The sequence below is a fragment of the Calypte anna genome, chromosome 1, assembly GCF_003957555.1.
Source record: "Calypte anna isolate BGI_N300 chromosome 1, bCalAnn1_v1.p, whole genome shotgun sequence".
In the NCBI taxonomy this organism is placed as follows: domain Eukaryota; kingdom Metazoa; phylum Chordata; class Aves; order Apodiformes; family Trochilidae; genus Calypte; species Calypte anna.
The window spans coordinates 55,832,577-55,848,810 of record NC_044244.1 but is presented as its reverse complement, the minus strand read 5'-3'; the positions used below and the strand labels follow the sequence as shown (position 1 = coordinate 55,848,810).

Below are 16,234 nucleotides of genomic sequence, written 5' to 3'. Positions count from 1 at the left end.
GACTGAAATTTAAATTACACTAGGCTGAGAAAAACATAAAATTAAATATGCTGGCATCTGATACTGTGCATGATTTCCAGTCATGGACACAGCACCAAAAGTGAAGATACATCGTAGATTAAAAACTAGACAATACATAAAAATGTTGCTTGCTATACAGTTAAAGCATTTTAATTTGAAGATGTTGGTTTCTTTTTTTTTTCCTCCAGAAAGCAACACTAACTTTTTAAGAGGACTCCCTGCACAATGAAAGTGTTTACTAAAAAAAAAATTCACATTGTTATTAACACTCTTCTTTGGCATAGCTTCATTAATTTTCCTCTAATGATCTAACACACATAAGAGCTTCAACTCTGTACACAATCCTTTATGCTAAAGAATTTTTGTAAAATCAGTAATATAATTTTTATGTGTTTTAGCAATATTATGTGTTGCAGGCTACATTAGGAGTTCAGTTTCAGAGAAATTGCCTAAAGAATTACACTCCATTAAGTTCTTAAAAGAGAGAAATGAAGTGATCCTGTAGGATTGGAAGATGAGGATTGGAGAGTAATTTCCTGTGCTGACTCATCACCAGAAAATAAACAAAAAAAAGTTTCTCTTCACATCAAAATTATACAACAGAACTGAAAATTTTGCATTCATGTTCCCCAGTTCTCTTGCTGCTCTTAATTCTGCGCATGACCAAACTCAATGGCTTTGTGGTCACAAAAAAAAAAAAGAGTGTGTGCTCTTAATTTCATGCAAAGTTTTAGCAATTTCATAATTTTCACATAAGCAAGCATATCAAATTAGTTAAAAAAAGAAAAAAAAGAAAAATGGAGTTAAACATTTTACTTGACTTGCTGTTATTAAGACTACTTGATTATGTTTTTTCATTAAGAAAATGTCACAATTAGAGGTACTTTTTCTCCTCCTCATATCCATTAACTATGGTTTTTTATGGTTAATTGTTTCCTGACAATTGGGAAAAGAAGATTAAATTCATCATGCCACATGGTTCCAGACAGACATTGGCACTCTTCATAGAAGGGGACTTGAACTTGGCACAAACCCATCACATAATGAGCCAATTTGTTCATTTCAGATACAAAGCAGAGCACAAACTAACAAAGAAGCAATATTGGCAACCAGGAAATTTGGATTCATCTGAGCTAACATCTGAGCTCACTTGAGCTTGATTAGAAATAGGCTCTACCTGTTTAGTACTAAAAATGTATTTTGTACAATAACGAATATAGAAAGCAGAGGACAAAAGTTCTTCATCATATTAAGTAAAATCTAAACAACATACTTTTTGTTTTAGATATGCTCAGGAGGTCACACAAATCAAACTTCTTCAAAGAAAACGACAGAAGAGGAATGAAATATGCAGGCCTATTTGTCTGCATATTAAATGTGCAAACTGCAAAAGGTTGTCCTATCCTCAGCTGTGTTTCGGATGTATTACCTTATTGGATTTAAATTGTGAAGGAATAGCAACATAATACACATTCAGCATCTACAGAAAACTAAATAACTGTAAAAAGTAATATTTTTATATCTTATATTTTTACCTTGTAAAAGAGAAGCTATGAAGGCAGTTGCCACGCTGCTGGAGCACAGAAGGACTGAATGATCAAAGCGATATTTGCCCTCTGGAATCCAACCCAATATAACTGCTGCCACTGCTGCCAGAAAACCAACTACTGTTGCCTGAACCTGGAGAAGGTGAACAATTCTTAAAACTGATAAAACTTAAAAAGGACTACGGGTTTTTTTTTTCCCTGTTCTTCTTTCCTTGTATCTACATTTACTTGCGAAGTGTATAGAGACCATACTCAACCATTTTGGAGAGATGATTATAATCTTGGGTGACCAATAGGAAAAATTTTATGCCACTAGAAAAGGCTTTACCAACATTTCTGAGACTCAAAAATAGCAAGAGTAAAACCAGGGAAAAGAGCTGAGGATTTACTAGGAGCCAAAGCTGAAATGCCTGTAGCCACTTAAAACAGTGAAGTCACAGCACATACACAACATGGATTTTCTGAGAATGTTGTAATGTATCATATTAACATGAAATGCATCCTAATCACAAGAAATAGTTTTGGAGAATAAACACTCCTTCCTTCAAATGAACCAGTTATTTACAATATTTTTTTATCATCCGAAATGACTATCACATACTTTAAACACTGAATCCAATTCAAATGCAGTAATGAAAACATTTGAGAGGTCAAATTTAAAAGGTTTTTGTAGAGAAACAAGATAAACCAGGTGCCTCAAGTTGCCAAGGAGTGGGTGTGAGTCCACCTGTGCCTGGTTAGGGCAGGCCCCCTATTACCAGGGGGCCAATAAAGGTGGGACACACACCCACAGAGCAGACCTCAGCTCACTCTGGTGCGAGGCATGGAGAGGCCAGCAGCTTGTTGAGCCTCAGGAGCAAGAAAGGCTCTTCCCGCTACACTTCTACCCTGGAAGCGCTGTGTGGTGGCTGGAGTCCTGGAAGAGACCAGGAGCTCATCGAGCTTCAGGAGCAAGAATGGCTCCTCCCGCTACATTTGGTGGAGAATGCGGGCAGCATACAGACATCTAAAGAAGCAGCAGTGTGAGGAGCTGGCAACAGGAACATTATCCCTGATTTGAAAAAATGCCTGGGCTAACACTCTCCCTGAAAGATATGACCAGCAAGCTCTTTGGATTGGAAACCCCTGAGCAGAGGGAAGCCAAGATAAGGATTCTCTCTTTGGAAACCCCTGAGCAGAGGGAAGCCAGGAGGATGGAATCCCATGAGGGTTAAAACCCGTGTATGGAATCCCATGAGGAAGGGTTAAATCCCGTAATCCCATGAGGAACCAGCAAGCTCTTTGGAAACCCCTGAGCAGAGGGAAGCCAGGAGGATGGAATCCCATGGTATGGAATCCCATGGAGGAACCAGAAACCCAGGAGGAACCAGAAATCTCTTTGGAAACCCCTGAGCAAAGGGAAGCCAAGATAAGGATTCTCTCTTTGGAAGCCCCTGAGCAGAGGGAAGCCAAGAGAAGAGCAGATACAGGAGGGAGAAGAACAACTTAAGTCGGAAAGGTAGAGACTTTGTGAAAAATTGCCTGGGCTGACATTGAACGGTTGCCTGAGAAGCTAGGGTTAAATCCCGTAAGTTATAAGTGTATTTTTGTGTAATAAATCCCATGTGTAAAAATCCTGTAATCAGTGTTATGTTATATGTCTAAATCCTGTATAAGTGTATCCTCTAATCAGTGTTAAAATGTTTGTAAGCTAGGGCAAACCGGGAAAGCTTTGCTGTAAGAGAAAAAAAAAAAAAAAAAAAGGGGGGGGGGGGGAAATGTAGAGAAACAAGATAAACCAGGTGCCTCAAGTTGCCAAGGAGTGGGTGTGAGTCCACCTGTGCCTGGTTAGGGCAGGCCCCCTATTACCAGGGGGCCAATAAAGGTGGGACACACACCCACAGAGCAGACCTCAGCTCACTCTGGTGCGAGGCATGGAGAGGCCAGCAGCTCGTCGAGCCTCTGGAGAAAGAAAGGCTCTTCCTGCTACACTTCTACCCTGGAAGTGCTGTGTGGTGGCTGGAGTCCTGGAAGAGACCAGCAGCTCGTCGAGCTTCAGGAGCAAGAATGGCTCCTCCCGCTACAGGTTTTGACACATCTGAAACATCTCTCTAATCATCCTCAGATTCTCTCTCAGAAAAATTAAAAAAGAAGTTCCCTTGGTACAGTCACAAAGAACACTCTACCTCTTCTTCTGATAAATATAAGCTCATTTGTTCTAGAGAAGAACTATACTGCTAAGAAAGAAAATAAAAATTCATGCAAACATAGCATGTTAAGTATAAAACAGTGTCAAAGACCTAGTCTAAAGTTAATAATGTCCATCTCTCTACTTACCAATGCTTGTGATGTACTTTTTAAATAACCTCACTAGCTTACATGACTTAATCAAGAAATTCCATTATATTTACCTGTTTTAAGGCCAAATTGCCAATTATTAAATTCCATTTCTCAATAGGAGAATCCATTTTTCCAATATTTACCTGAAAAAAAATAAAAAAATAATTTCAGACATTTGGATTTTAAATTGTATTACTTGAAAAGCCACTAACAAGGCAGAAACCTACAAATAATTCAACTCATACAAAAAAAAGACAGGCATTTCAAGAGCAAGTTAAAACCAAGCTATATTTTGTTGTTGATTTTAAATTACACTGACAGTACGTATGCAAAAGCAGCTGAACTTGATGGAGTTTCTGTAGAAACTTGCTTAATACTGGCTTACTGTGCAAGATACACCAGTCATCTTACATTCCAGGAATGTCCAAGCACCACCAGCAATTAGATCAGTGGCTGGAAGGGAAACGTATCAGTCTTCAGACATTTTAGACTGAACTGGTTTCTATGGCCCTTAAATCCTATGAGCCAACAGAAAAATGTGTAGATACATGTGGGTGTGGACACACACACTCTCAGGCAAGTGTGTTAATGGATTGCAGTGAAACTACATGCATAGAGAAACTGCAAGTGCTTAAGTAAAATCAGAAACCTCATCTAATACTGTTCAATATTCCAACTATTTATTTATACAGCACAGCTAGAGTCTTACGATTCTGTAAATGAAGTAAGTCTAGTCCTAAGGTAGTAGCTGGAAACACAGCAGATCAATTCTTTTAAGACATTAAAAAGTACATAAATACTCGTTTATAATGTATTTCCTACTTGTACTTATTTTTTAGTGTTAGAGGACAAGATCTGAAAAACAGCACAAACCACTGCAGTATGCCTATTTTTAACATAACTTCCTTTTTGAGAGAACTGAACGATTTTTTTTACATGTTAAGCATAATTTTTAGTGGTTTTCTTTCCCCACACAATACTGATCTTTAAGATAATGTATTTATCAAAACACAGAAAGCCTTAACGCATTTTTTCCCTTTTGAAATCTTTTTCTGGTTTGTTTTACTTCCATTTTTCCACTCTGTCCCATTTTGTGACAGGAGTGACTCGTGAGGAGCAAAGTATGATGAGAAACACTAACTTAAAAACATAGAAATAAGAGGGCACTTTATCTCAATCTACACTATAAATATTTTACAGTGTTCAAAGTACAGTCAAAGCTGCATGCATACATGCATTAAACTTAAGTATTACAGCAATCTTTACGGAAGGGCAGATAAGAATCTCCTTTGCATCCTTCTTAAATATACAGTCCAAATGAACAAAATGGCAGGTCATGGGGAGGTTCATTCTTTCTTTGTGAAGAATATCCAGAAATACCTGCTAAAACAGTGAACTTGCAAAATCCTTAATCTAGCCTAAAAGTGATCTGCTGCCAAATTACATAGTTTTTATTTTCCTTACTATAAGCTACAAGTTCACATTTTCTTTCTTGAACCAGATCTACCAACTCCATGAGTGAGTTCATGGCAACATAAATCTGCTTGCTGGTATGATGGAAAACACTTTTTTTCAGGGAAAAAAAGAGGCTTCTCCTCTACAAAATTATCTGATCCACCACATTGAACCATGTAACCACACACACATGTTCTTCGGGTTTGGAGGAGAGAAAAAGAGTAAAGTGACTCCTTTCTGCTGCAGATTTTTATAAAGTAAAACCAAGTCTATTGTGATACAATGGAATAGATTGACCTAACCACAAAGTTTATGAAGCCGTATTGCTTATGTCTCATCCTGACAACACACAGTAAAACAAGAGTCTGCACAGGTTTACAGGGATGATTGGATAAGTGGTGTGCTGGGGTTGGGTTGGTTGTTTTTTTCATTTCCTCTTTAAAAAAGGAACAGAGAGAAAGGCATTAGAATCATAGAGTGGTTTGGGTTGGAAGGCAGGGACACCAGGTTGCTCAAAGCCCCATCCAGCCTGGCCTTGAACACTTCCATGGAGGGGAGGCAGCCACAACATCCCTCTGCAACCTGTTCCAGTGTCTCACCACCCACACAGTGAAGAATTTCCTCCTAAAGTCTATCCTAAATCTAAAATCTACCCTCTTCCAGCTTAAAGCCATTCTCCCTCATCCTGTCACTATATGCCCATGTAAAAATTCCCTCCCTCGCTTTCCTGTAAGCCCCCTTCAGGTACTGGAAGGCTGCTATAAGGTCTCCCCAGAGCCTCCTCTTCTTCAGGCTGAATAAACCCAACTTACTCAGCCTGGCCTCATAAAGAGGTGCCCCAGTAGTGTGAACAGGGACAGTAAGAATGACTCAAATTTCAGAACAAAGATGAAGAATCTACAATATACAGTATAAATACAGTACTTGAATGAGCAGATGACATGAGCACACTGCACACAGCTGCCAGCACTGCAGCAGGGGGAAGGTCTACATTAACACTAACACCAAAGAGAAGTATAAGCTATACCATGAGGTAGATTAAAACAAACAATCTTGAGGCATATTTAGTGAAATGGCTGGTTCTGAAGTGGATGGGAAATTGTGACTAACACTAACAATCAGACAAAATAGAAATTTGGGGAAGATGAATGATGGCGAAACCTGATACAAAATGGATAATGGAAACTTTCTAACAAGACATTACTTTTTGGCTGACTACATCATTACAATGGATTGTAGTTAATTAGTTTACAGGCCCAAGAGCATAGACCTGTTTACAAATTCAGATGCAATTATAAGCTAACAGAGCAAGAAGAGTATGAATTAGTTCCAGTTCTGAAATGTTAGAAATTTCCTCATCGAAGGTGAAGCTATTCACAGAGGCACAGTCAAGCAATTACTGTTAAGACAGTATCTGGGGGGGAGCCAGCTACTGCAAATGTAGGTCAGAGAAAGGAAAATTAATCATACCACTGCCACCAAACAACTGTTTAGATATGCCCTGAATTAATACAGTCCTTCAGTTTTCACTTAGGATGACAGGACAAAAAAATCAGATGGCTACACAGAGTAGGGGTCAATTGAATCAATGTGAGTACTGCAAAGGTCAGTATCACCTCTTTCTGAGGGAACTGGCACATAAATTGCAGGTCCCATAGCAAGCTTTTTGATTAAGCTCTCCAGTAAGGAATGATACAATTTGACACAGCACTTGTTTTCCAAGCCTGGGGGATGCAAAACAATCAAGGCAACTGTCCTGGAGTTTAAAATTATATTCAACAACTAAGCCCAAGTTGTTGAATTAGGAGTTACATGTAACACTTAAAGGGTTTCCATAGTTTTTTGGGTTTTTACATAACAATTAGAATCATTACTAAGTTCTTGTGTAGTTGTTTGCCTTTCCAGTAGAACCCAGGGGCCTATGCACAGAGCTGTGCACATTGTAACTCGTGTTGCGTTTGAAAAAAAGATAGTAGGAGAAAGTTGGGAAGTTTGAAAAGCTGTCATTTCTTCTTTTTTTTTTTTTTTTTCACATAGAATACCCAAGCATAATTTTGTTAGCATTATATTAATTATATTAATTATATAATGTGTTCTGATTTTGCACAATACTTTTTTCTTACATCTCCACTGTGCTGTGCACATGTGCATACAGACATGCTCTGCAACATTTACTTACTAGATCTTCACCAATAAGAACAAAGTAGAGACATTACTGGCAAAGGAGGGAATGCTCACAGAACCATGACAAACCTTTTCCTCCTCCCTGTGAAAGACATCCAATGAATTTACAATTTCACTAATGAAGTCCCAGAAACTATTTCAAATGACATTAAGTATTCATGCCTGACAGTAAAGGTGGTAAAGTTTTAACACAAAATATAGTTAATAAACAGTAGGAATACTCAGAAAAGTAAAAGCTTTAAAATCAATCAGAAAACAAGACTAAATAGCTAAGGATGCCATTGACAAAGATACAACAAAACATGTCAATCCTTTCATATGAAAAAATGGATATAGGGCAAAAGTAATCAATTTCATTAATGGCTGTGACACAAGTAAACCTTCATGGACTGCTAAGACTATGACCATCAGAGTGTGCATTTGGGCAATAACTCACTATAACGTGGCAGGGAAATTTATTAATGACAGGACACTTGAAGTTCCTGTCAATACAACATATTGTAATATTGTGCAAAAACTGTACGACCTTGAGGATTACAGTACAAAACCAAATCTAATTCAACAGTAGAAATGCAAGGTCACACACTTATGGACTAATAATATTTCTGCCAGAAGATGGGAGTGACACCTGGAAATAACACAGAAGGACAAATACTGGGACACAGTAATTGCTCACAAAGTGACTGTGAGGTCTAAACCTGACACTGCCAGGAAAGTAAGCACAGATAAACCTAGAAAGCTTCAAGAGCAATTTTAAACAGGAAGAGGGAAATGCTTTTCTACAAAGGTAAGGTAAGGTAAGGCCTCATCAGGAGTTACATACACCTTTGACCAAAAAATTTCAAGAAACATTCATTCAAACTGGAACAGGCAGAGTGGGGGCCTTGCTGGAGAATGGAAAAAATTCTCTTACAAAAGAAAAACACTGCATTAAGCAGTGTCTTACAGAGATACCCAGTTCAGGCACCAGAAGAAGTTTGGCCACGCTACTAGAATATTGTGTTCATTATAGCTACTCACAGTCACAAAAAAGCTGTATGCTATGCTAATATGGGTTGCTTAGGCTGCAAAAATGAAGGACTGGAATGTCCCCCAAGACACAGAAAAGAACTGTGACAAATATGTATAAAAGAAGATACAAAAACATCATTATGCTCTGTTACAGTGTTGACATACACACAGAAAATAAGCAGAACCCCAGCCCAAAAAAGGAATAAAATAATTAAATCTAAGAGTAGATTTAGACTATATATAAGAAAGAAATTCTTTAATTTGAGGGTGGTGAGACTCTGGAATAGGTAAATTGTGCGTGTGCTCTCCCTGGAAGTGTTAAAGGCTGAGTTGGATGGGACTTGGAGCAACGTGGTCTAGTGAAAGGTATCCCTGCCCATGACAGAGGGGCTGAAACTAGATCATCTCTGATGTCTCTTCAAACCCAAACCATTCTAGGATTGTACTTAGTCAGAAAGCTGCAAAAAATTTTCTTACAGTTTGATCAACAAAGGTCTGGAGTAGCGACGATAACAACACATAAGTGGTTTTCAGAAATACGTGTTCAAAATACATACCTTTTGTTAGCCTCTTCAAACCCCAAGGCCAAAGAAATCTATCAACCTTATAGAATGCACATATAAATCTAAAAAATCTACTTTATCTGTTCCCAACAGTGACTTAGAAGAGACGAACAAAATAAAATCTTGATGTATGGAGGTTATATAGAGGGTCACATTTTTGACTTGGCCAATATTTATATAGCCAGATTATGCTGTAACTTGTGTTCAAAAGATTCTTTTTTTCCTTTTGAAATATTTATAACGTATCTGAAGAGTGAAGGGGAAAAAAATGTTACTTACAGCAGTTGACAGCCGGGATGCCAAGGTCATTTCCAAATTTCCTTTGAGACCAAGAAGTGCAGGAACCAAGATAAAAACTTCAGTAACATTCTTGAACACGTCCCAATGCTATGCAAAGGATACAGTGGAAAACATTCAGTTGAAAAATTCTCTCATGACTATCCACAAAGTACCAAAAATATTGTCTAAGTCACAAGTAAAGCTTCTAAAAGGAAAAAAAAAATCAATCTTTTTATGTTGGGCCTGAAATTCTAAAACAAGAACTGTTACCTAAAACAGATTTATGACTGCATGTTACTACTTCAAAGATGAGAATAACAAAAGTAGGTGATAGAAAACTTGGCCTTAAAACAAACCCAGTTTAAAAAAGATGTCAGTAATTTGAAGGGTTTCTTTTTCTCATTACTTTAAAATAGTACCAGATGCTATCACTGCTCTTGAATTCTGCTCTTAATTTACAACATTTTCATTATTTCCCTTCCAGCTGTCTGGAAATCTCATGTAAAAAGTGTAAGGAATTAGTTGTTGAATGAACAGAGCCTGTATGTGTAAAAAAAGCTTCTTTTTATTCTTTTATGTCTAAGTGTGAAATTTAGAAGACCACAGTTTTCCAAAACACAGATTTTATACAGCAAACAAAGACAAACTCTCCCGTAATTATTTGTGCACTGAATTCTCAGCATAGAAATGCTGCACTACGTGACATATCTGTCAATCCATGTGTTTAATTTGCAATAATTAATCAACTTAACTAAATTAAACTATAAATTGTGTTTGCATTCATGGGTTTGCAATAATTTAAATGAATATTTTAATAGAAAGAAAATAACTCAATTCTCAAATCCCAAGATCTGATGTCATGTTACATATGTCATGTTACACATGTATTTACTACCAGGAAATAATAGGCATGAAATGGTTTTTAAAACCCAAGCTTAGGATGTTTTCTTGTCTTCAAATTTTCACATTAAAAACATGTTCTGTCACATTGCAAAATCCTGCTTTACTGACATCATAGTTTAATGCCTAGTTTAAGGTAAAAAGGTAATACTGATATTAGCAATTTATTTTTGCCTTTGTGTCACATCTCTCTCATTTACTGTGAGATGGTCTGAGAAATAAGTGAAGGAATTTAGGAGGAAAAATCCAGAGATACCTCAATCCATCTCAAAAACCCCTTACACAAGCATTTGCATTCCCTTAATGTAAGGAAAGCAAGCTGAAACACGTGACTGAAAGTCAGGAGTGGCATTAGGCACAACCCCTGCTTTGGCTGATCTTCATTCTCTTTCATGCTGAAAACCATATATTAATAGACAGAAACAAAGCATAATGTGCTAAGATGTACATAAGAAAAGAGCAAGATTGTTGTAAAACATAGAAAGTAATCAGTAGAGTTTGCATGACAAATTTTATTTTCCTTTTTCTTTATGTATAAATCGCACCATTTAATTGCAACTAATTGAAGTCCATCCTTCCTTCTTACTTTTCTCAAAAGTAACTTTCTAAACTTTTAATTGTTGCTAAAGGAAATGCTAAAGCTGAGTGAAATGAAATTAAACAAAACATATTAACTTCTCTACTGTCTTTCAGTTTTAATATTGTAATTATTCCATATTTTTTCTGCATCTGATCATACAGGAAGAAAGAATACATGAAATGCATAAAATGTATCCTTAAAAGAAATGCCTGATTTTTTTTAAAGAACAGAAATTAGGTTAGAAATACAAATAAATACAGCCTTCAACATGCAAAAGAAAATAAGCTAGTCTAATAAAACTTCCTTAAATGTTACTTTGTCCATAATTTTCTTCAAATATCACTACACAATGAACTATGCAATAGGCAACTGTTAATTTTAACTCCACTGAAATGCTGCTGATATCTACAACTGTGTTAAGCCAGAAAGCAGTCCTAAAAATATTCCATATCAAGAGGATCTTAGTGATGTAATACTCAAAAAAAAAAAAAAGACTTTAAAAATATTAAGAAATTAAAGTCTTAAAATTCAGAGCAAGTTCTATTTTATTAGTCCTAAACAATTATCATTGGTTCAGTCTCCTGTCACAAACCAAGATGATCTGGCTTCTCTACACCTACTAAAATTATGTCCAAGGTGGGCATGACTATGCAGCCCTGTTCACAGGGCTTCACTGATATTTGCAATTTGGAGTATTCAGTATGCCTAATGTTATTTAAAAGAAGTCTCTTACACAAATCTGAACATTCAAAAAAGTTCTAAATTGCTTTATATGAATTTCATAAAACATAAGAATGTAATGCACATTTTCACATGCCACATGAAATACCACAGACCAAGCCTACACAGTATTTCAGAAACTGCATAGACTTGAAGCACAGGAGATAAAATAAAGCAATGCATACTTCTAATCTTTTTAAACTCCTATATATGGCAGCATCACAGCTAATCACAAATCTCACTTGCCTATGTATGCATTCATTAGTGTCAAAAGAATTTTGAAATTTTTATTTCTATCCTTAGTTAAAGCAGAAGGTAACAGTTTAGTTCCCCAGCTCATTCTGGCAAAGTGACAATACTTACCGAGACCTGAATGACTCCAAATTAAACATTGCAACTGTTTAACATGAGGTTTTGGGAAACAGAGCTCATAGAAACAGAACCACACACCAACCTAATTACTCCTCAATATTATAAAAATCTAGAATATCAGAATTATTAGACTACCTGTTAAAAACGAAACATCTTTCAAATTAAATACCAACCTGTACAATATCCAAAACCATGCCAGCAGAAACAGTCCCAAAGCCTGCCAGCAAAAATGGTACAAGTATCTGTAAAGCCATAATACTACTGGATTCTTTGGGTTGTTTTCTGCTTCCTTCCACAATAATATCTTCATTACTGTCACTAGATAGATTGTCTTCCTGCAACATGGCATCTGTTTCTGATGTGTCCATTCCATCACAGTAATCATAACTGGTAAAATCATCATATTTAGGGCTACAGCCTGATGGGCTGTGTCCATTACTGCCATGAAAACTTGGTTCTGAGAAGTGATGGTATTCTGTGTGTTGTTCAGACCTAGCGTTAAAGTTGTGTCCTGATGGTTGTAATCCATCTTGCCAGACACTGCTCACTTTTTTGTGTCTTTCATCTTGGTTTACTTGGTAAACAACAGGAACCATACTCAAAAGCAGTCTCAGAAATTTATCAGACTGAATTGTACTAAGATTTATGGTCCAGTTTACAAACCCTTCTTTGTCATGAGCTCTGTTTGGTTTGGAGATGGTAGATCTGCCTTTACAGTTAGTCATAGTGCTACAGACGTACAGGTTGAAAAGCACTTTGTTCTTCAGATGTCTGCAAAGAAACCTTGTGGTTGAGTCATCAAGCACCACACTCAGTGATTTTAAAATAGATAAACCAAAATGATCCTTTTTTGCATGCAAAAATGTTTGTCCATTGATCTCAGATCTTCAACAATTCCATCAGCAAGACTGGATCTGCAAAAAAGTAAAAAGTATTTATTTAAGCTTTAAAAATTTTTTTTAAATTTGCAGAAGATGCAAAATACTGGTTTAAATTTTGAGATCACACAGTATCTTTCCAAAGCAAGTATCTGTAGAAATGCCAATATCCTCTAACATTCAACTGCGTAATCTGAAATAAATTAGAAGGTAAAAAGGAAAAGTTGGCAGGTGAGGAAGATTCACAAACCAGTGTACTTCCCAGTGGAAGAAAGAGACAGCAATGTGGGCTGTAAGTGAATTGGTAAGGTCCTGATTTTACCTTTCCAAAGCCCAGGAAGTTAAAATCTTCAGGCAGATGCTGTGCCCTAGACTTCCAGTGGTCTTGGAAACAGTAAATCCCCAAAATTTCTGCAAGGTGAAAGGGCATGTGCAAACAGAAACCTCACAATGCAGTGTGGGGCCACTGTTGTTCTCCCCACTCTATGCTAATAGCAAGGAGCATGGAAAGAAAAAGGAAAAAACCCCAAACAACCCAAGCTTAAAAATGGTATCAGAGGTGGGAAACCCAAAGCAATATCCTGGGTGGGAAAGGCCTCATGCATTGCCAGTCTTTGCCCTGCATCCTCATAAAAAGTTGACAAACAATTATTGATGTGTTCAGTTCACAAGCATGCCAGTGTAAAATAATGACAACTGATTTTTCTCTGAAGGGAGCATACTAATTAGATTAAATATAAAGAGCTACTACACAATAGTACATAATATGACTGTATATTTTTCCATAAAATACTACATTATCAAGGAAAGAAGACAGTAATGAAATTCTGACCAACTAGTCTACAGTAATTTAAATTAATCTCATATAAGAATAAACTTTAAGTGATGTATCCATAAATATGGCATATTAAAATGCAATTAAAATCAGAACAAAAGGCTAGGAGTTCGGTTAATTAAAGGCACTAAGAATCTTATTTTAATTTTATATGACATGTAGGTTGCAGATATTTCCTGAAAGATAGGTTGTTCTGATGTGTAGTAATCACTAAAATATAACTATTTGATCAATATTAACACTAGAGGTGGTCAATTTGTTATGCTTCCTGCAAATCACACAAATACAGTTTTTAATTTTCTATATTTAATGTGACAACGTGAATTTCTTTCTACTTTGAAATTTCCATTATGGTAGAAAATTAAACAATGATCTATTTCTCACATAGAGCCTCAAATAATTTGAAATTTCCTCCGTGAGAAGCCATTTTACTTTCTTCTTCCTAAATTTTCATCTTGTGATAATAGTTATGGTGATTTATTAAAATAACAGTCTTAATTTGACTTCAAGCTTCTTGATTTTGGTATTTATTACTGGACTCCATGGATAGAAGTAAATGATTGGCATAAACAATGAAACAAAGCTCAGCCAAACTACACCAGCATGATGTGGGATAACACAGTTCCACAAGCTCAGGACACTGTACCTATAGGAACCTGTGAAAACCTATTTTTGCAGACTCCAGGAAATAAAAATAGTTTGGGAGTGAAGGGCTGTTAATCTATGTTTCCTAAGAAAATCAGGCTCCTAGGATCATACTGTTCATGTAATGATCTCTATACTCCCTCTGCTTCAGTGTTTTTAAGTAACCCAGTATTTATGGAACAATTTCAGATAGATTGCAGCAAGTGTAACGATGTCAAACTTAACAGCCTTAGAAAAGATCCAAACTTGTGCCCTTGCTGAAAGACATCTTCAAACACTAGTTAGGGCAATTCACTCATATGCAGTCCCAGCATGTCTACTTCCAAAGTCCTGCTGCTCACAGAATTACTGTTTTGAGGTTTTTGAGTAAAGAGATGAGTCCAATACAACATGAAGATTTTTCCCCCTTACCAGTTGCATTATCCCAGCAAGCTCTGACCAAGAAATGAGTATTTTTAAAATGACAGTGGAGTTTATTGCTTGATTTAGAAAGACGTTTTGGAAGAACAAGCAGTATTTTTCCCACAAGACCAACAAAGGAATTTAAGCAAACCAAGATTACTTCAAGAACTTTTGCTGTTCTGTAGCAGCCTGTGCCATGTTGAACTTTTTAGCCCAAGCACATAAAACCCCCTAGCTTCTGGCTTCCACACTTTTAATTATAAATAAGCAAACAACTTTTGCTGCTGTCCCAAGAGACCTCTAGACTCAGGACAAAATGGTTAAATGCTACAGAAAGACAGAGAAGGAAGACATAATATTGTTCCTTCCTGACCCAAAGATGGTGTTATCTAAGTAAAAAGAAACACGGTACATTAAAGAAAAAAAAGAGCAGAAGCAGGTGTATCATTAAACTAGCAAACTCTTACCGAGTTGTATGACAAGAGCAAACAGCTTTATAGAAGGATTAAGAGGAATACAAGAGAAGTTCAAGGAAATTTCCATTAGCTAATTTGCAGAGATGACACTAAGCTGGGGGGGAGTGTGGATCAGCTGGAAGGCAGGAGGGCTCTGCAGAGGGACCTGGACAGACTGGAGAGTTGGGCTGATTCCAATGGGATGAGGTTCAACAAGGCCAAGTGCCGGGTCCTGCACTTTGGCCACAACAACCCCATGGGGAGCTCCAGGCTGGGCACAGAGTGGCTGAGAGCAGCCAGGCAGAAAGGGACCTGGGAGTCTGGATTGACAGGAAGCTGAACATGAGCCAGCAGTGTGCCCAGGTAGCCAAGAAGGCCAAGGGCATCCTGGCCTGTATCAGGAACAGCGTGGCCAGCAGGTCCAAGGAAGTGATTCTGCCCCTGTACTCAGCCCTGGTGAGGCCACACCTCGAGTCCTGTGTCCAGTTCTGGGCCCCTCAGCTCAGGAAGGAGATTGAGGTGCTGGAGCAGGTCCAAAGGAGGGCAACCAGGCTGGTGAAGGGACTCGAGCACAGACCCTATGAGGAGAGGCTGAGAGAACTGGGGTGTTCAGTCTGGAGAAGAGGAGGCTCAGGGGAGACCTCATCACTCTCTACAACTCCCTGAAAGGAGGGTGTAGCCAGGGGGGGGGTTGGGCTCTTCTCCCAGGCAGCTCCCAGTAAGACAAGAGGGCATGGACTTAAGCTCTGCCAGGGGAGGTTTAGGTTGGATATTAGGAAAAAATTCTTTACAGAGAGGGTGATCAGGCATTGGAATGGGCTGCCCAGGGAGGGGGTGGATTCTCCATCCCTGGAGGTTTTTAAGAAGAGACTGGATGTGGCACTCAGTGCCATGGTCTGGTAACCACAGTGGTAGTGGATCAAGGGTTGGACTTGATGATCTCAGAGGTCCCTTCCAACCCGGATGATTCTGTGGTTCTGTGAAATTGAGAAAAATTACAGTTTCAGGAAGGGTATAACAAGGAAACATCTTTCAGAAAACATCTAGATTAGAGAAACTGTGATAGAA

General features: G+C 37.7%; 1 protein-coding gene across 1 annotated transcript in view; it reads right to left on the bottom strand.

The window, feature by feature from the left end:
- SLC41A2 (solute carrier family 41 member 2) overlaps nt 1-16,234 on the bottom strand; it is a 57,074-nt gene that overhangs the window by 35,296 nt on the left and 5,544 nt on the right. The window contains exons 2-5 of the mRNA XM_030455033.1: nt 12,125-12,865; nt 9,380-9,487; nt 3,959-4,030; nt 1,557-1,701 (exon numbers count right to left, since the gene is read on the bottom strand). Of these exons, the coding sequence (XP_030310893.1) occupies nt 1,557-1,701; nt 3,959-4,030; nt 9,380-9,487; nt 12,125-12,676 (877 nt within the window). The 5' untranslated portion in view covers nt 12,677-12,865. The remainder of the gene's footprint in view (nt 1-1,556; nt 1,702-3,958; nt 4,031-9,379; nt 9,488-12,124; nt 12,866-16,234) is intronic.